General features: G+C 36.5%; 2 protein-coding genes across 4 annotated transcripts in view; one reads left to right on the forward strand and one right to left on the reverse strand.

Annotated features, from left to right (window-relative positions):
- The window catches only part of LOC110465482, a 41,878-nt gene extending 34,685 nt beyond the window's left edge, over positions 1–7,193 (reverse strand). For 2 of the 3 annotated variants that reach the window (XM_021521320.1, XM_021521317.1), the window contains exons 1-10: positions 7,117–7,193; positions 6,531–6,625; positions 5,672–5,782; positions 4,638–4,779; positions 4,248–4,367; positions 3,586–3,815; positions 2,713–2,822; positions 1,673–1,927; positions 1,082–1,264; positions 379–656 (exon numbers count right to left, since the gene is read on the reverse strand). In XM_021521320.1, coding sequence (XP_021376995.1) covers positions 379–656; positions 1,082–1,264; positions 1,673–1,927; positions 2,713–2,822; positions 3,586–3,815; positions 4,248–4,367; positions 4,638–4,779; positions 5,672–5,752 — 1,399 coding nt within the window. In that variant the 5' untranslated portion in view covers positions 5,753–5,782; positions 6,531–6,625; positions 7,117–7,193. The remainder of the gene's footprint in view (positions 1–378; positions 657–1,081; positions 1,265–1,672; positions 1,928–2,712; positions 2,823–3,585; positions 3,816–4,247; positions 4,368–4,637; positions 4,780–5,671; positions 5,783–6,530; positions 6,626–7,116) is intronic. The other variant, XM_021521319.1, reaches the window with a different exon arrangement.
- A 3,490-nt stretch (positions 7,194–10,683) lies between these two features.
- Positions 10,684–18,231, forward strand: LOC110465494. Its single transcript, XM_021521342.1, has 6 exons — positions 10,684–10,838; positions 12,020–12,075; positions 13,863–13,982; positions 15,378–15,462; positions 15,895–16,043; positions 16,900–18,231. Exons 1-6 carry the CDS (start codon positions 10,813–10,815, stop codon positions 17,157–17,159), a joined length of 696 nt encoding a protein of 231 aa, XP_021377017.1. The 5' UTR covers positions 10,684–10,812; the 3' UTR covers positions 17,160–18,231.
- Positions 18,232–20,201: the final 1,970 nt, after the last annotated feature.

Consider the following 20,201-nt stretch of genomic DNA (forward strand, 5'->3'; position numbering starts at 1 on the left):
AAATCCTGGCGGACCTGAAAATGTTTATGCAGGCTTTGTCAAGGCTCACCTAAAAGCAGCATCAGATTACTAGGTCTAACCTTATTTCATAAACGAACAATTCTGGTCCAACCAGTTCAACTGTTCGGAGGATTGCGATAAACGAAATCAGCCCATCTTTTAATACATTATAGTAGTTTGGAATTAGTTGTCTGGACAGGTTTTCGCTACTGTCGACAGAAAGACAAGCTGATTCCTGTGAACCCTTTAACTTCATTTGTAAGAAGTATAATAATTTTACCATATGACCCCAACAAGGTCATTTTACTGAAACACTAACAAATTCATTCTCTAAAGCCATGATCAATGAAATATCCTACACATATGTAAACGTCATACCTCTAGATGACGGCATTCCATAGGCATCGGCCAAGGTCAGATCCAAGTTCTCATGTTGAGCCATATCCTTTAAATGTTTTGATGAAAACAGGACAAAATCTCTCATCAAGGTCAGACAGGTCATGTCTGTCGGCGTCTGAGCTATCGTTACCATGAAGCCATCCGAAAAAAGGATTATGGGAAGACTGGAATGTGAGGAAACAGAAAATCTCTGCCTCATTGGATCCTCGTTCATGTTTGGCTGGTGGATGGGTGAGGACCTATGATCGTCTATCTTACTGTAATATCAACATGAAGTAAAAAATGACTTGTGGTATGAAGAATGAAAGTAGTTTTATTGGTTAAAAAATCACGTCGCAATGCTTTGCACCATCATGCTTACATGATGAATTGTTGTGTCATGGCATGAGCCTTGAAGATTTTTTCATGGTCAAAAACTAGATTACGCATCAAATATTGATATTATACAAATGTTTTGGTAGAAACAGATTCCCAAGTTCATCCAACTATCTTTTTTTTTAAACTTTCAAGTGGTAAAATTATTCTGTAGATCTTAAGTCAAAATACAAATTGAAAATCCACTCATTATAGTTTTAAACACGATACCATGCACTACTTGTTTAGGAACTTATAATGAGAGAGAGAGAGAAAGGAAATTAGATATCTAACTAAAATTTCAATGAAATATTAAATATTGACATACCTGATGTATTGACAAGGATGAAGAGGGAGAAAGTTGGCTGGACCTAACTCGACAGACTGTCCGAATGTCCTGATGTACATTGGCTCGCCCAGTCGACTGAGGAGGCACACGGCACCACTGTTCATTATACAGGCTAGGAACAAGTCGTCACATGTCCACGTCATCTCACGCAGCCAGTACATACTGCAATAAAGAGTGTACACTTCTTAGAAACACTTCTAATGAGCACTCTGTAGAATTATCCCTTTATGTTTCAAATATTATTGAAAAAGCCTCTTAATTTCTAAAATTGCCTTGATATCAACAACTTGGGGAAAATTACAGTCTGGCAGCTTATAATATCAAAGTTTACTTTCTACACAAACAATGTACGTATTAAATGTGTCACAACGTTTCAAGACTGACAGGTCCCTTTACCAAGCTATAACTGAGTGAGTGATTTGTATTTTTTACCTGTACAACCTGCACAAAAAAATGTTGAAACGTTGGGACACGTTTAATATGTACATTGTTTGTGTAGAAAGTAAACTTTAATATTACATATTTCCAAAATGATGAATCTTATTGAAGATACTGGCATCTTATAGTTACCTGCCCATCTTGGAATAACGATCTCTGACCCCACATCCCTTCATCTCGGACACCATGACCGTGTCTGTGAGGGGGGACACAAACAACATGCTGCTGTGACCGGGCGTGTTCTGGTTGGCTGCGACAGCCACCACCTGTCCATTGTTAGCGTAGCAGTTAACATAAGCTCCCTTCGACTGGATCGGCTCGTAGGAGGGATGGATGTGTTTGAACGGATACTGGATCACTGTCCACTCTACCTGGAAAGGTGCTACCCTGTAAAAAAAAAAAAAAGTCTGATATCAAAAGACCTGTACACCACACAGACAAAACTTGATTAACCCACCAATTGAGTGGTCGCGTGGCGCAGTGGATAGCACACTTGACTTTCACCAAGATCAGACATGAAATGTTATGGGGTCACCTGCCAGACTAGGTCTGTTTTCTCCAGGTACTCTGGTTTCCTCCCACATTAAGACCCCTTGTGCGTTTACATCAGGGCCAACAAGAGTGACTAATATAACTTGAAATAACTTGTTTCATAATTTTTGTAATAAAGTTTATATTCATATTTAAACCCACCAATAACTAACTGTGTACACACCACTGATACATGGAAACTTATAGTGGATCTTCTACCCATTTTTCAAGTGAGTTTTATTTACATTTTAATAAATTCATGTACAATCGAATTTTGTTTTTACATATTTTTTCATAACAACCCTGGTAGAGTAAGGTTCGATCCCAATTTGGTACCGAAACAGTCACAATATTGACAGCTGGTTGAAATTTGGTTTATCATGTTTGTTTTTTGGCAAGAAACGGCTGAATATATCCTCACACTTTTGTGTGTCTGTACATATTCACAGAAATTATATTGTTCAGTAATAATATTTGCGGAGTAATTTAATTTCAAGCAATCTTTGATGACCAAGAACATAACGAAATTACATCCCCTGTGAATAATAGCATATAAATCGTAAGTCGAAGATAAACGAAACTCGAGAGTGATAAAACAGATGAACATTAGGGTGTCCTGGTTTTATCATCGTGTGACTTACTTGCTGGAGTAGAATTCGGCATTGGTACCAAAACGTAGCAGTAGGGAGATAACACATAGACTCTGTTCAATATTATAAACCACAGACATCTGACAGCAGTTTCCCAAACTCTGTAAGTAAACCATGTATCTGGGTAATTGACGTTAACCTGTAGCCAGTCATTAAGGGTAATTCAATACTGCCCTAGCTATATCATAGCGTAATACCCAACATTTCCTAGAAACACCATCCTTGATACTCCAGGGGTTTCGCTCTCTGCACCCCTGGAATATGTCATAGCAAAATTGAAGGCTTAGTGAGTGCCATCTTGTGGATGAAACAAGAAGACTAGTATAAATGATCCTTTGACGTACATCTGACAAAAGAATCTCGCGGTAGTGTGACGGTAAAATTGACAGGCTTTGAAGTCGGGTGTCATTCCTTTGAAATATTCAAAAGGACAGGTATCAGCCTAGTGATTGGTCAGATTTTGTTTTACCTGAGACCAATCAAACAGCTAGCCATGTGTCTTCAAATTTGCTATGACATATTCCAGGGTTGCAGAGAGCAAAACCCCTGGAGGATCGAGGGTGAGGAAATACAGGCTTAACCCATTCACCCCTAAAGTCACATTTGAACCTTACCCAATCAAAGACTAGGCAAGTCCAGTGTAATTTTGTAGGGGTGAATGAGTTAAGGTGATGAACCCCTCACTACGAAAATGACAACACTAAAATCTTTTTGAAGTCAAGGTTATTGTGAACAGATCGATTCATCATTAGCTAACACAAGGTTAACCTGCACTTCAGTTTACATGATATTCCAACATTTTCAAATGCCAGGGTAAAAACTGGTATTTTTCTGAGAAACTGATTCAAAGTTTTAGTGACTTACCTCATGGTTAAAGAACACGGCATCAATAGAACACTCCGCACAGTCTTGACAAGACACTGGAATGTTTATGTTGTTTGGAATGGCAACCTTGTTCCAAGACCCCTGGACTTCCGGAAGTTTGGACTCCAGGATGTCTTCACTTTGTTCTGTCTTCCACACAAAGAAATTGTGGGTTCCAATAACCAGGAGAAAATACTGACAGTCAGCAGAGGCAAATAATCTGCATGGCTCTGTAACAAACGAAGGTCACTGGTAAAGTAATTAGCTAGGAAATACATTGTAACGAAAAAAATGGATTACCTCCCCTTTCAAAGTTTCCATGACTTCCACAGTGTACAACAAACAATTAGACATCATCATTGTTCTTGTTATACAGGTTTAAGATCTTTTTTTCTTTTTTTTCTTCTATTTTTAAACATAAATCTGCATATTTATACTGAATTTAACTAATAAATGTACTTTTGGGTGGAGGGGTGGGGGGATATTGGGTGGAAGTGAGGGGGAGGGGGAGGAGTCTTCCTTACTTTGATTCTAGGAATCTAAGTAAATCATGAAGATTGAAGATTATTTGTAATGAATGAAATGAACTTCAAAATGTTATGTCACCTTTGGTTATTTTATTTTTTTCAAATAATTTAATTATGATTTGAACCTGACTGTACCTTGTTGAAGTTCCTCCGATGAAACTATTCCAGCAAGGCCACGAACTGTCTTCAGGACGTCTCTGTCCTTGTGCCAGAAGAATATGTCGCCATGGTGAGTCAGTCCAATCAAATAAGCTCCTGTGAAAAATATTTTTAATCTCCTACATAATTGGGCAATATTTTTATCGCAATTTCTAAATATTCTATGGAGTATAATAAATTATTTTAATTCTTCACAGTATCTTGTAAATCCTATAGATATCTATTTTAAAACAAACATCTCTTATACATAATTTATTTTGATGAGTTTTATCTATATCATGAAATATCACCCAACTCCACTCTAATTTTCTTAAATGGTTATTTTAACTTTCCAAAGTTTTTTTACAAAGTTAATACAATACTAACCATCTCTTGTAGTTCCAACACATATTGTACTGTCCACTAAAGCCGTCAATCTTGGTACTTTCTTCTTTGTCTTTCCTGATGGTACATACAGCACACTGATTCTGTGGAACTCATTATCTATCATAAACAAACTCTCATGCTCCTGAAAAGACAAACAATAACTAACTGTTACTTTCAAATTTAAGATTATTAAAGGACTATTCTTAAAATTAGAATCTGATTCAGAATTGCAAAAAAAAAACCACTTATATATATGTATACAATAATAATCCTTGAGTTCTTTAGTAGAAGAGGGAAAATGGACAGCCAGACCAGCGTTCAAACCAGGGACCCTCTGAACTCTAGCTAGACTGACACTCCACCAATTGAGCTACGTTGTCTCAAGTGATCAACCCAGTCCAGTTCCACTCTATCTGTCCCTCCTTCACCCCAAAGACAAGTCAACACTATTTACATGTTTGGGTATCCCCTTGCCTATATCATTCCCCAAGTATACATACTTAAAACAAGGGTTAGTCATGATCACAGGCTCCAAATGTAGTAGGACAGGAAAAAACCCTCGGCCAGATTGTACCATGTATTAATCTCACAATGTGTTATCCTTACAGAACTGTTACCATAACAACTTGGCAACAAACAATATTGCATCATAGCTGCATTGTATTATAAAAATTCATTTCAAAACTGTTTCATTCAAATTCAAGTTTTACCAAATAATTATTAATAAAATAATTAATTAGTGCCTCAAGATTGTCTAAGATAGCTCTCCTGGCAGTTTGAACATTGTTTATATTAGAGGTCTTTGAGATCTTTTTAAATATATTGCATAAAATTCACATGATATTAGTGTGTTTGGTGATTATGGAATGTAGACAAGATGATTTTTGTCTGATTCCAACAATTATTATCTAGAAAAATAATTTTCTACAATTATAAAAGTAGTCTTCCTCCTTTCTGAATAATTCAAACTGATTCTAGTTTTACTCTAAATGTCAGGACTGATAACATGTGTACGTTAATATAAACAAACTCACCTGTCCGACCCATTGAATTTTAGGCCATGGTTTATTTCGCTTTATGCTACTTGAGGCTAGTACCTCAAGCTTGATATCCATCTTCCCTTTCTTTGCTAAGCAATGAGTATCCTACAAAACAATCCTCTTTATATTATATCAGATTGATATGTCTTTAAGTACATTTTGAACTTGACTGTACATGTGTGGTGTATATTCTTCCTACAGTATCTTCAAGTAAAATACTTTTCCTGAATATCTCCCCTTAAATTTTTCATAGACGAAGATATCATTTCTCGATGATCTCTAATCCATCAAAACAATTTTAAGAGTCAGATAATTTGGACTATTGTCTAACTACATGATATGTATAAGATGCTATAGATATAGCTATAGGTCTATGTAACTGTACATGATCTGTCATACTCTGAGCTAGTGGTTAGACAACCACACACACATAAACATATGCAGTTGTTATTGTGATGTACACAATGAACATAATGATATATTTATGTCCTTTATAATCAGATGACTTAATATTAATTATGTAAGCCACATCTCAGAAAGTTGATGTGCCCCTTTATATGGCTTTAGTTTTTACCTATAGATACATATACACCACTGAGTGTGCAAAAAGGTGTCTGAGTATTTTTTTCATCAGTATTCAGAGGATGCTCATGATCAAATCAGTGGACATTAAAAAATATGTATATAAATGATTACCAACAAGCTTTCTGACAGTATGATTGGATTCCAGGGTTAGAGGATCCCAGAGTGTACAGGAGGTTTAACCAGATTTATTGGGAGGTTATTCCAGTCAGTGGTGGTGCATGGTTAAATGGGTCTTTGAACAGATCAGTGTTACAATGATATACATTACCTGGTCCTAATATTTGTTGTAGTGTATAGGCAGGTGAAGCAACGCATAGCACCTCCAATGGTAGTTTCTGCTCCAATCACAGGTACTAGCATCGCCTGTCAATACACCCATAGTATCATTATTAATGGCATTAAAGCCATTTTGGTCTCTGTGGAGTATAATATATATATATATATATATATTATAATTATGGGTGTATTAACAGACGAGGCTATAGCTATAGCTAGCTCCAATGGCATTTGGAAGTCTCTTCTCGAATTTTGTTTGTTTCTCAATGTCTGGTATCTAGTCTAAATGCGTTATATTTGGACTCCTTATTGAATAAAACAAAAGATCCCTGTCTGTGTAAGGCGTCAATGATTCTACTCTCTTGATATACCCTACCCACTGCAATGCAATGGTAACGTTACAGTAGGCTATAGCTACAGTGATGTTGAAATGTTCCTCAACTGTTCAAATTTTATTGATCACTTACATATGTTGCAAATGATTTTTAGTTCGTTTAGTTTTGGCAACCTAATATTATTTGTTGATAATGTGAAAGATGACTGCGAAATGGTAGCAAATGAGACGGAAGATCACTTACAAATCCCAATGTTTTTCTTTCACATCGTGTCGATTCTTGTTCTAATCGGCCGCCATAATACAAACACAGAGGAGAACTATAAACAAGGGGAGTAACTCACATTATTGTAAGTAGGGACATGTAAATTTGTTACATTTATTTTGAGTTAAACTAAGGTGTTCCGAGTAATTTTTCACGTTTAAGGGGTTTAGATCAACTTTCGGTAAAACTGGCATCCATAAAGCGTGTAAAATTACTCTGACCCACGGAATTAGATTATTCTATCTAAGTCCGTGTCTGAACACATTATTTTATCTGTAACAAATTCTCAGGTCCCTGTGTGTGTAATTATATGCGACTAGTCTACAGAGTATTGATCTCCATATCAATTAGTAAAACATGTATGCTAGTAAAATATGTAAGAAAGGCAACTTTTTAATTGGTGTCATTTGAAAGATTAACATGTTTCAAGAAAGTTTTATAATGTAAAATAATATCTTTAGTCTAGTCCACTTACAATTACAATGGAAACTTGTGAATCCCATTTTATAATAGGACTGTACGCTAAATGTTGAAAGGTTAATCCATGTTTGAATTGAGTTATTTAGCATGAGGTTCCGTAAAGTTTAGATAAATGAAATAAACCACTAAACGTAAGATATACAGTACAGGATATACACTATACAGACAATTGATTTGATAAATTAATGCAGACAACCTTATAGAAAAAAAAGCTTACAGTGGTCACCACTACACGATTCACGGTACCGCTATGCCGTACAGGTCAACACATTGTCATAATCAATCTATAGTCAACGCTTAGCTTCATTTTTAACCGACGGTCAACGCTTAGCGGTCAAGTAACAACAAAATGGAGACGACGGTGCTAAGGAAAAACTACCCAGAGTCTAACCATCCCCTCGACCAGCGTCATTACTACACAGAGTCAAACCTCCCTCCCGACCAATGTCATAACTTCCCACAGTCAACCCCCTCCCGATCAACTTCATAGCTACCAAGAGTCAACCCTCCCGATCAACGTAACAATTAACTACCCAAAGTCAATCCCCCAAACCCCTCCTCAGACCAACGTCATAACTACCCAGAGTCAATCCCCCGACCAACGTCATAACTACCCAGAGTCAGCCCCCTCCCAACCAACGTCATAACTACCCACAGTTAACCCCTTCCCGATAAACGTCATAACTACCCAGAGTCAACCCCTTCTCGATCAACGTCATAACTACCTAGACCCCCCCAGACCAACGTCAAAACTACCCAGAGTCAACCCCCTTCCGATCAACTTCATTACTACCCAGAGTCAACCCCCCTCCCGACCAACGTCGCAATAAACTATCCAGAGTCCCCCCCCCCTAACAAACCCACCCACTCATCCCCGATCAACGTCATAGCTACCCTGAATCAACCCCCCTCCCGACCAACGCCATTACTACCCAGAGTCAACCCCCCTCCCGACCAACGCCATTACTACCCAGAGTCAACCCCCTTCCGATCAACGTCATAACTACCCAGAGCCAACCCCCTTCCGATCAACGTCATAACTACACAGAGTCAACCCCTTCTCGATCAACGTCATAACTACCGAGTAGAAACTTTGCGGAGTCACATCTTTGTGTGTGGCTTCTCACACGCTTGTTCAATTAGCTGCAACCCACATACACTTAACTTGTTCCTGGTGTTCCAGAGATGTCAACCACGTGGTTGTCTGACAGCACCTGAATATGCAGATATATTTTTATGTGATATCTATATATGATTTAGAAAGCAATGCTCTCTCCAATATTATGAAATCTTCTGGTTCTGAACAAACAACTGTACATAACTACCAAGAGTCAATCCCCCTCCCGATCAACGTAACAATTCACTACCCAGAGTCAATACCCCAAACCCCCCTCAGACCAACGTCATAACTACCCAGAGTCAACCCCCTCCAGACCAACGTCATTACTACCGAGTATGTGTGACTTCTCATACGCTTGTTCAATTAGCTGCAACCCACATACACTTAATTTGTTTCTGGTGTTCCAAAGGTCAACCACGATTTTATTAAGATTGAGAAAGCAATACTCTCTCCAATATTATGAAATATTTTGGTTCTAAACAAACAACTGTACATAACTACCAAGAGTCAACCCCTCCTGATTAACGTCATAACTACCCAGAGTCAACCCCCTCCAGACCAACGTCATTACTACTGAGTATGTGTGACTTCTCATACGCTTGTTCAATTAGCTGCAACCCACATACACTTATTTGTTCCTAGTGTTCCAAAGGTCAACCACGCGGTTGTTTGAAAGCACCTGAATATGCAGATATATTTTTATGTGATATCGATTTATGATATGTGATATTTAATATAAATTATCTATTTTATGTTATGTCTGTTTATTTCCGTGATATCTATATATTTTTGTGATATCTATATATTTTTGTGATATCTATATATTTCCGTGATATCTATATATTTTTGTGATATCTATATATGATTTTATAAGATTGAGAAAGCAATGCTCTCTCCAATATTTTGAAATATCAGGATAAAAAGTAGAAATGACTGTCACTGCTATTGAATATGTAATATCCTATTGATAATCTACATAAGAATAGCTTGCCATCTTGCCATCAGGCTATTCTGGTTCTGAACAAACAAGTGTATACAATACAGTATAATATTATTCATATTCTATTAAGATACCCGTATGTCACTGTCAACAGAAATGTATCTCAAATGATTATATTAATCTGCTCGTTCCTGTATCCCTGATTCTACTTACTTTCTGTATTACTTTTCTTCTTTCCCCTTTTTCTATATCTGATCAGCGGCTGCCTGCTTGTGAACTTTTCAAATGAGATAGATTTACATAAGTTTCAAACTTTTTTTCTGAATCCTTGTTGCATAAATATATGTTATGAAATGTTATTGTGAAATAAAATAAAGTTTAAACAAAAATAAAGATGAACACAACACCTAATTGTTCTGCGCAGTTGTTTATTGGTCCCCGTTAATTGCATGTAAACGGGGCATGCCATTCTGTCACTACTTATTCGCGTAACGCTGTACAGAAATATTTCTTTCAGATTTTTTTTCCTTGTGTAAGACACATCGGAGTGTAGATTACACTGACATACAAATAGTACAGTATATTACTTCACGAATAAACACAATCTAGTAGAACAGCCAATAACAATAAAATACACTGCCATAGTGTTGTAAATACGATTGTATACCTGACGTTAGTGACAGTGATATTAACTTCCAGATTACAATATAGACTGTTAAAACTTTATTCAATTGATTGATAATTTCACGAGTACAATTAGAAAATGTTGACATTTTTAAAACCGACACCTTTATTGAGTGTGCTGTTTGATCTAATTAGCGACCTGTACTCCTAAATGACAGCCAGGTGCTCAGGTAGATAGAGGTGAGAGATCACCAGGTAAGCTAACTGCCTTGGCATGTTTATGGTAGCACGTGTCCCTCCTAACAGCCAATCAAATGCATTGTTGACGGTTCCTGAGCTATTTATATTTTGAACACATGTGTTGTGTGGACCTCATGGAAAAGTGTTAATTCCGAAGCGACTGTGACACTGTTCGGTACAATAGATTTAGTCTTGTGTTCTGACTTGGATATCTATAACATACGACAGCTTGATTCGCCTATTCCCCTAGTCGGATATTTTTTTTACTACGATGGAGTTTAAAAACGCCATAATCATGTAAGTATAGTATTTTAATAATTTGTAACATTCTGATGTATTTGATATTAACATAATTATTACAAATATGCATACTATAAATATTTAGAACTGCTTTTTATCAATAACAAGGATTCAATTTTAATAATTCATTACTTTCTTACGTATTTGATATTAACATAATTATTACAAACATGTATACTATATATATTTGTTACTACTTGATATAGACATCGTGTTCTTTATTCAGCAATAGGCACAAATGCCTTTGTGTCATAAATGCATTGCATATACAAGGATCTACAAAAATAACAATGGTTCATATACATACATTAAAACAGTTTGGAAGTATTTTAACCATGATGTTGTAATGAATTGATATATAATGAAGTGAAAACAATACTTTAATAAATATTAAGATTCCTCCGGTACATATAAGAGTAGAAAAGACTAAATCACACTGAGTTGTGGTCACGGAGGAAATGGAATAAATCTTAATTAATTAACACACTTAATTAACAGGTTGTTCGTGATATCACTTTTAATAACGCTAAGTAATAGTGGTATCAGTAATAAATGAAAGCTTGACAAATTGCCACATCTCTTTATTATCAAATCTTTACGTCAGAGACAATACATGATAATTATAAGTATAATTGCTATATAATTAAGTGAAAACAATACTTTAATAAATATTAAGATTCCTCCGGTACATAAAATAGTGGACAGGACTAAATCTAAACTAAAGATTTGATAATAAAGAGATGTGTCAATTTGTCAAGCTTTCATTTATTACTGATACCACTATTACCCACGCCCCTTTTTCAATTTCACTTCGATTATTAACCATTCAAAATAGCAAATATACACCTGCTATAGATTTCACAAAGAAAATTATTTTCACGTTCTACGTGAATTAAGATAAATTTCCATTTCTTAGTACTTTGGTCCATTTTTTTTTTATATAGTTGTGTACAGATCGAAATGAAATATTGCACATCTTCTATAGGTTGCACAAAGTATTTAATTTTAAGGTCAGTACTTATGCGTACATCAGGATAAAGACAGTAGTTCCATTTCCTAATATTTTGGTTCATTCTTTATAAAGTCATGTATATTTCAAGCTTGATAAAGGTTTATCATGATATAGGTACATGTAAAATATAGCTCTATATTTGAATTTTACCTGCTTGTTTTTACAGGTGTCTCCAGGTTATTATTGCAATCAACTCAATGGTCGGTGGAACATATATAACCGGTAAGTATATATACATATATAATTGTTGTAAGTATAAAACCGTGTTATAAATAATTCCTTTGTCTCAGTCAAAAATTGAATTACTCTATGCAGGTATCCATTTCTTAACATCACACATGCAGTTTTGTTTATTTAAGGTAATGTGTTTATAGGTGTAAAGAATAGGGAGGCCTGTCGTGAGAATGTATTTACGTCCACGTGGAGATGTTTTGACGCGCATGGGGCCGTCAAGACTCCCCTTATTTGACCAGCCCAAGAAAGGGAGCTAATTGACAAGTCCTCACGGGGAACAATAGGGTTATTAGTCAGAGTTGTTCAGTAAATCTGATTTCACTCGTTAACGACTTAAGGGCTTTGTCCTGGGTTCGACCCTAAGTACATGGATATCAGGACAGGGCCAACAGAGTCTTACACGTTATCCTCTGTAAATAAATGTTTGACAGGTAGATATTCAAAGTGCTGTTTGTCGCCCTTCTTGACTTATGTATCAGATTTCAATAATCCAGGAAAAGGTATTCATTTTATTAATCAAATGTTTAGGGATTTTAATTAATATAATTATCCATTACCAAACTGAATAATATGAACCGTTCATATTTTTTTCCGGTACGTGCAGGGAAAATTTCAAATTATAATAACATACCATAGATTTTTGCAAGGTGTGCAAGTGACTAAGAAACTCATAGTCGATAACATTAACATAACAACGCTATATCTCAAGGGTTATTAAAGAATGTGAGAGCGTCCCCTCTTCTGAAGAGTTTGTCTCCCGTTTGCGACAGTCGAGCAATTGGAGGCAATTGGCGTGTCTCGTCCGCGAGAAGATCTTATACATGTCTGATAACGACCCCCCAATTTTCTAGGGTTGGTGATAACAGCCATGCCGACGCTTTGTCCGGCCGCGGTCTGTAAACACAAAATACATTAATATCACCACCTGTCAATGGCTTAGGTACGAGTGCATATCTCAACTTCAATATAAAATACCATTTTCTTCAATTAACTTAATCTTAATGTTAAGCCCATATCGTAATAGGCTGTAGAATGTTGTAGAGAAAATACAAATCAATCCAATATGCCAACCTGTATTTTACCAAGAAATCTCGTTAGTCTTCAACGTTATATATCAAACTTTCTGAACATAGTTGTTAGGTTATTTATTTTGCAAATTTGAAATATTTCTCTGAATCCCCTGAACAAAAAAACGACCTCATTATGACACTGGTTCTAGCGTTAACGTTTCTACTCGTATGAAGAAAAAGATACATGGGTCTGTTCTATGTAACGTTTCTATTAACACAAACGGCTCAATTAATTTAAAAAACATTTCTATGAACTAGAAGTAAAACGTCTACTATGGGCACACAGTCTATAACGTGTACCATAAACACAGTTTATATAACGTGTACGATAGATAGTGTCACGTGTACGACGAACAAACAATATAACGTGTACCACGAGCACACAATATAACATGTACCATGAACACACAATATAACGTGTACCACGAGCACACAATATAACTTGTACAATGAGCACACAATATAACGTGTACCACGAGCACACAATATAACGTGTACAACGAACGTATACCATGGAAAGTGTCACCTGTCGTATTAAACACTATTGGTGTACATTTCGAATGTTTTTCGCTTGTTATTGTCATTAACAGTTCATATTTATCACAGTTCAGGGCACGCACTGTTGTTGCTAACATCATACTTTAAAATCAATAATATCGTGTGTAGTGTTAATTGTTCTCTGATGGATGATTTCATATTTTTCAGACAACGAGAAAAATAAAGTCACATTGAAGAAAAAAAATGGACAAGCGAAACCCCTTAACGAAGCAGGACAATCTAGCCCCCAGCATAACGAGGTAGAGCGCATCTCCCTGCTCGGAAATGGTATGTTAAGTGTATATTGCATGTGTAATCAGCATTGAAACACTGAATGCGTCAATTTCTTTTAATTTTCAATTTAATTAGGGGGAGGGGGTGGAGTTGAGGTGTTTAATTATCAGAATAAAATGTACAAATTATGCGTTACATGAAGATTACTACACGTAAACCTGGATATAAACACCGGAGACCATATTAATGAAATCAATTTACATTTATACAGATGTGGTTATATAATTTCTCCATTTGAAGTTCAGAAATACAAAAGTTTTTAAGAAAAAACTGCCAATCAAATTTCAAAATAATCTATTATGATTTCTCGATAGATTTATCTACGTGTGAAAGCCAAGTTTACAAACACTCGTGTTAAGTAGAGACATTAACGTAAGCTGTTGAGTCCACATAATCCACTTAAAGACTCGGACATCAAAGCTGGCATGGTCTGGGTAATCTACAGCTAGGCTGGGGATTTATCATCTAAACATTGTACCGTTCCTACGTTGTCTGGAGAGGGAGACACGAGAGGAGATACGCGTCCGTGACCCTCGTTTCGGTTAAATGCCGACGATTCCCTTTTGGTCTGTGGCTTGTCGACGTGCTTTTAAAAAATGACACGTTTAAAAAGGCCGAAAACTTTCATTTTTTAAAAATTATTTATTGCCATTTCAGGGAAGAAACATAATTATTGGCTGTTCGAATTTCGTAGTGATGTTCTTCAGACATTTTTACCATGAGGACTTACAATTTGTTACAGCTATATTTGGACCTTAACTAAGGTGTTGAGACCAATTTTACAGGGTTAAGATTGTTTTCCCAATGGTACTAAGCATATTTTTGTTACATCAACTATGAATGTGGTTTTTGATGCAAGAAAGTTAGGTGGGGTCGATTTTTCGACATCGAGAACTATTGGGGTGGCATTTTTACCAAATGTTGATCGTAACCCCTAAAACGTGCTAAATTACTCCCAACACCTTAGTTTGGGCCTGAATGAAGCTGTAACAAACTCTCAAGTCCCTGTGATTTTCACCACTAACGCTGTGCGACCATTCGGCCAATAGGGTTATGAGTCACACACGACGCCCTTCATTCCGCCATCGTCGTCATCGTCGTCTTCATTATTTGACGATCAGTTATACACAAATCTGTAAAAACATGCAGCGAAATTTCAGGGGAAGTGATTTTTAACATTACATCATCAGCAGCAGCAGCAGCATCGGCAGCAATATTGGAAACGAATACACTAACGTTTAAAAATACGCCTTTATCTTTAATTGCTTCCCTCTAAACGATAACAACCAGTATTAAGATAGCGATAATTGTTAATCGAGGGAGTTTAAGTAATGCTTTTTATGTATATCATGTATTTTAAAGGTTTAAGTGTTTGTTTGATCATTACAGGTGCAACAGACAACACGGTTAAAACCGGAAACTGCTGTAAGAATGGAGGACGTTGCATTCTGAACAACTTTTGTCACTGTCGAAAGTAAGTGCCTTTATCATTTGGTTGTATCATTAAAAAGCGACTTATTGGTATGAAGCGTCCTTATTGTTTGATTTTTTCATAACACGTGAGCAACTGATCGGTCGAAAGGAAAGGGATATTCAAATTCAAAACGAAAAGGGTCTTTCAAGATCAAAATGTAGAAAAAAAACATAAGCGCCCAAAAGGTACAACCACCATCTAACTCCAAAAAGTGATAATAAGTCATATTCTAGGCTAAACTGTAGAATGTCACGCGATGCCAAATATTTAGGACAGAGCATAGAAAGGGTTTTGAGTAAAGTTATAAATGTTCATAACATCAATCAAAATATTTAATATCACACTGCACAAATATGTTAATCTATTAACATACTATGATTAACCAATTTAAGATAATTGAATTTAACTTAAGTTTATTTTTAATTCTTATAGGAACTTCTACGGCCGTTACTGCCAGTACGAGTATAAGAATCGTAGTTGTGGCGAGCTGAAGAGTGGTCACTTCATCCGGTCGGACTGTGACTTGTGTCGGTGTTTCGATGGCTACATGTACTGTATTCCCCGTATATACCCCGGCTGTGGTGAGTAACTGTTTCAATCTTATCTTTTCTTCACAATTCTTGTTGGCTATCTTAACATGACAGTCTAATGGTTTAGTTGAGTCATATTGAATGTCATTGTTTCTTACCAATATGCCGTGTAAAAGTAAAGTGAAACGTGTTCACGTAATGAAATACTGCATCAAGCAATGATACTCGCATACAAATAGTGATACTCCGCGTACAAATGATACTACATCGCATTCAAACAATGTTACCTGCGTACAAACAATGATACACCGGGTACAAACAGCGCGTGTTAAGGTAATAGGTTTGTGTCACCATTTCTCAGTAGAATTTCTTTAAATTTTGTAGGTATATTGCTTTGAAGTAAAGAACATGTTCTGCCACAAAAAAATATAGCTTGTAAGAGTTTTAAGGATTCTAAATGGAAATTTATGTAAAAAGGAGTGAATTTGGAAAAAATAATTACAGACACATTTTTTGGCAAAACAATGTCAATATTGCCATAGATTAGTATTGAATTAATGTATATCAATTTAATAAATGCTGAAATTGTGTAAAATAAATTATCTATAAACGATTAAAAATTGACATTTTATAATAAAACCATATACGCACAGTAATTGTATATAAGAGTCATCTTTCTTGAAAAACTTCACAGCAGTGAAATAGGTAGCACACCGATTATGATACGCGCCGCGTACTGATAATGATATACTGCGCACAAATAATGATACAATGCGTACATGTACTATACAATGTATTGTACGTGAAATTGCATGATATATTTCGTTATATATAGTATGTGACATGTCCCTGTGAGTCAAACCGGCTGTAACGAAACTGAAGTTCAATATTCTAATTTATTTTGCAGAAGATGAAGGTCTGGTGGACCACAGTAAAAAGATCGATCCTTTTAAGGGCAAGGACATCGAGATAATCCCCGACGTGATCGACGGAAAGAGTATGAACCTGCGAACGTTTGACACGGACAAAGATTATGCTTATTACTACAATGACTACGATGGCACGGACAGTAGCATGGCATCACATTTAACAGGAAGTTATGTAACTATTGTAATTCTACTTCCGGTGTTAGTGTTTTGCGGAATTGGCGTGTTTGAAGTATACTAGAGATAAACATTACATATATAGCCGTGCGAAAATCAGGAAAGTGCTGTGTGGTATTCATCTTCATTGATTATATCAATATATTCATCCACTAATTCTACTGCAACAGATGTCAGGATTTGTTCCAAATTTGAATGCCGTATCCCAGAATATTTGGGCATTCCGAATTTCATATGTGCACAGTATTATGCACATGAAGTACAAGTTTATCATGTGTTGTGGTGGGTTTTTTTTATGTCGTACTGTTGTCGTATTTCATCTTGAGCTGTTGTGTTCACGACTTAGCAACATTATTAAATTCAAATCAACTAGTGTGTACCACAAATATCTGGGGAGGGGGTCTACTATATACATACTATGCTCAGTAGTAGACCCCCAACTGGGTTTTTTTCGAGGCCAATGGCCTATCTCCTGCAAATGTGGATGCCATGACTTTGGTGGCATTGTGTTCATGGCAAGTTTGGTGCAAACGATTCAAGTCCGACAATAACCAAATGTTATCACAAGCATATTTGGTTTGGATCGGTTTTTTATGTGAAAACATTTTTTTTGCAAATGCATGCAAATGATTTAAGGAGTTCGACATGTCGGTTGTGTATCGAAAAGAACAGTAACAAATCATCAAGTCCCTGTGGAATAGAGGGATAGCCCATATAGGGAAGAAATATAACGTATGGAAGATAAGAAAAATGAATAGGGTCGGGGGTTTTTGGATGGGGACAGGGGGTGAGGGTATAGATGGGGAGGGATATTGAGAAGGGAAGGTGGAATGGGAAGGATTCTGTATATATTGAAAACAGTTCGTTCTTTCCACATTCTCAATTGCGTTGTTATTTTTATAAAATTTTATTTATTTACGCACTGTTGTCCTGTATATATAGATATATTTATTGTAACAATTTTATAGAACATAAAAGATTAACGGCAATAGCACTCGTACTCACTGATGTACAGAACAACAAGATATGGTACAGCATTAGTGAAGTCCGGGTCTGCTATAGCTGACATTGTACAGTGTGGAAGTTATGTAGTGATGTACATTACAAAGCATGTATAACAATAAAACTTGTAAACATGTCACGTTAGTTGTATACTCTTTATCATTAAGCAACACCGAGATATTTTTAGACATATTTGATCAGAACGATCCGGACCATAACTTCTAAACTACTAAACATAATTTCTGAAATGTCATAAGCATGTTTATTACGACTACATAAACGTTGTGTGTTATTTAAGGATTAACTTGAATATATTTTTTATGTTATGGAGATATAACACAAACAACGGAGTGTACTCTAAATAAACCGCGAAGTGCTTTATGATGAGACTACACTCCGGTTTTTTGTGTTATAGCTCCATAACATGAAAAATATATTAAGTTAATCCTTATAATTTAATCTACTATACGCAATCCCTGTGGAAATTTACTTTTATTGATGGACTCTTTTCTATTAAATTATTGCGCTGCTGTATCAGCCAATCAAAAGCGACGTTACAAACGGCGACGTCATTTTTTTACGCTATGGGCTGACAACAACGCTAGTGTCAGTGGACTCAATCGGGAACCGTCGGCACTTTCCGTAAACGAGAAAATACAATCGGGAACCGTCGGCACCTACCGTAAACGAGAAAAATACATTATACTGTGTATTTTCTCATTTACGGAAATTGCCGACGAATCCCGATTGCCAATAGACCCTTTCTATGGGAAGCGAGCTATTTAAGGATCAATGTCGATCCTATAATTTATAAAATATGTTTACCAGAATCACACATGTTCCATATCACGTGACTTGCGTATCAATTGTATCAAAAAAGACGTTAGATCGCAAAGTATGTACAGTGTATTTGAATTGATACATCCGAATGACTTAAACTTGACCATTGCATGTCATGTTATGTATTGCAGTTATCATCCTCTTCTAAAAAAGGATGGTACATGATAAGAGTACCTTACTATCTAAAATATCTTCTCGTCCAATCGAGGTCATTTGTATCGGAATTATAACACTAGTATCGGTAGTTGGAATTCCATCTATGTTCACACGCGCAAATAGAACACATGCAGGAGCTGAACGACCGTCACTGCTCCTGCACTGGTTGGCCATACCTCGGTTTCCTCACGTAGTTCTCTGTGAATCATTAAAGCGACATAAACACCTTTTTATATTTCTACGATACCCTACACTAGAACTGAACCTCCTGGTTGTCGACTATTGGTTGGTTGTAAAGAGTTCTAAGCTCTAGTGTTCTAATATCCGACTAGCCTAGCTGATTTTTTTACATTGAGAACATTATCCGTGGTTATAGGGCCTTTGCAACCAACTAATATTTTCCCCAACTCTCTGGGGATCATACAGCTGGTGCTGCCATTTCGGTGCTCACAGCTAGCATTCTACAATTCTAGCACTACCCAACCACGTACTCATTTCCAGCTGAGTACACTGGAACAAGCGGAGTAAAGTATCTTGCTCAAGGATACAACACACATCTGTGCCGTGACGCGAACCCGCAACCCTTCGGTCACGAGCCCGGCGCCCTACCAATAGACTACCGTGCCCCCGACACTGTACATGCTTTGTGATTTACTGTCTTTTTCTAGACAATTGATAGATACGCAAGTCACGTGATATGGGGCATGTGTGATTCCGGTAAACACAGAAACACGGGACACCAGATTTCAATAACAATCTTGCACTTCGATGAACTTGGCTTGCTACTGATTTACTTTTTCTCCGGAAGTATATACTAGTAATGCTCCATAATGTACCACGTGACTGCCAAATCGTATAACCTTTGTTCCGGAAACTTGCATCCTGGAAATGACGTAACAACAGTTTTACAAGTTACACACATTCCATGAATATTTTCTATACTAGGCACGTATAAAAGTTCATTTATGCATTGCAACGAAAATATAGATTGAAGTTTTGAAACATGTATCTAGTAGTAGCTGTCCAAAAGGAATGGCGTCCATTGGAACGTGTCCGTGAAGTGCCGCCGGAGGTGTCGCTCTATGAAAGCGTATTGGACCCTCTAAAA

This window comes from Mizuhopecten yessoensis, unplaced genomic scaffold (assembly GCF_002113885.1).
Source record: "Mizuhopecten yessoensis strain PY_sf001 unplaced genomic scaffold, ASM211388v2 scaffold11083, whole genome shotgun sequence".
Taxonomy (NCBI): Eukaryota; Metazoa; Mollusca; class Bivalvia; order Pectinida; family Pectinidae; genus Mizuhopecten; species Mizuhopecten yessoensis.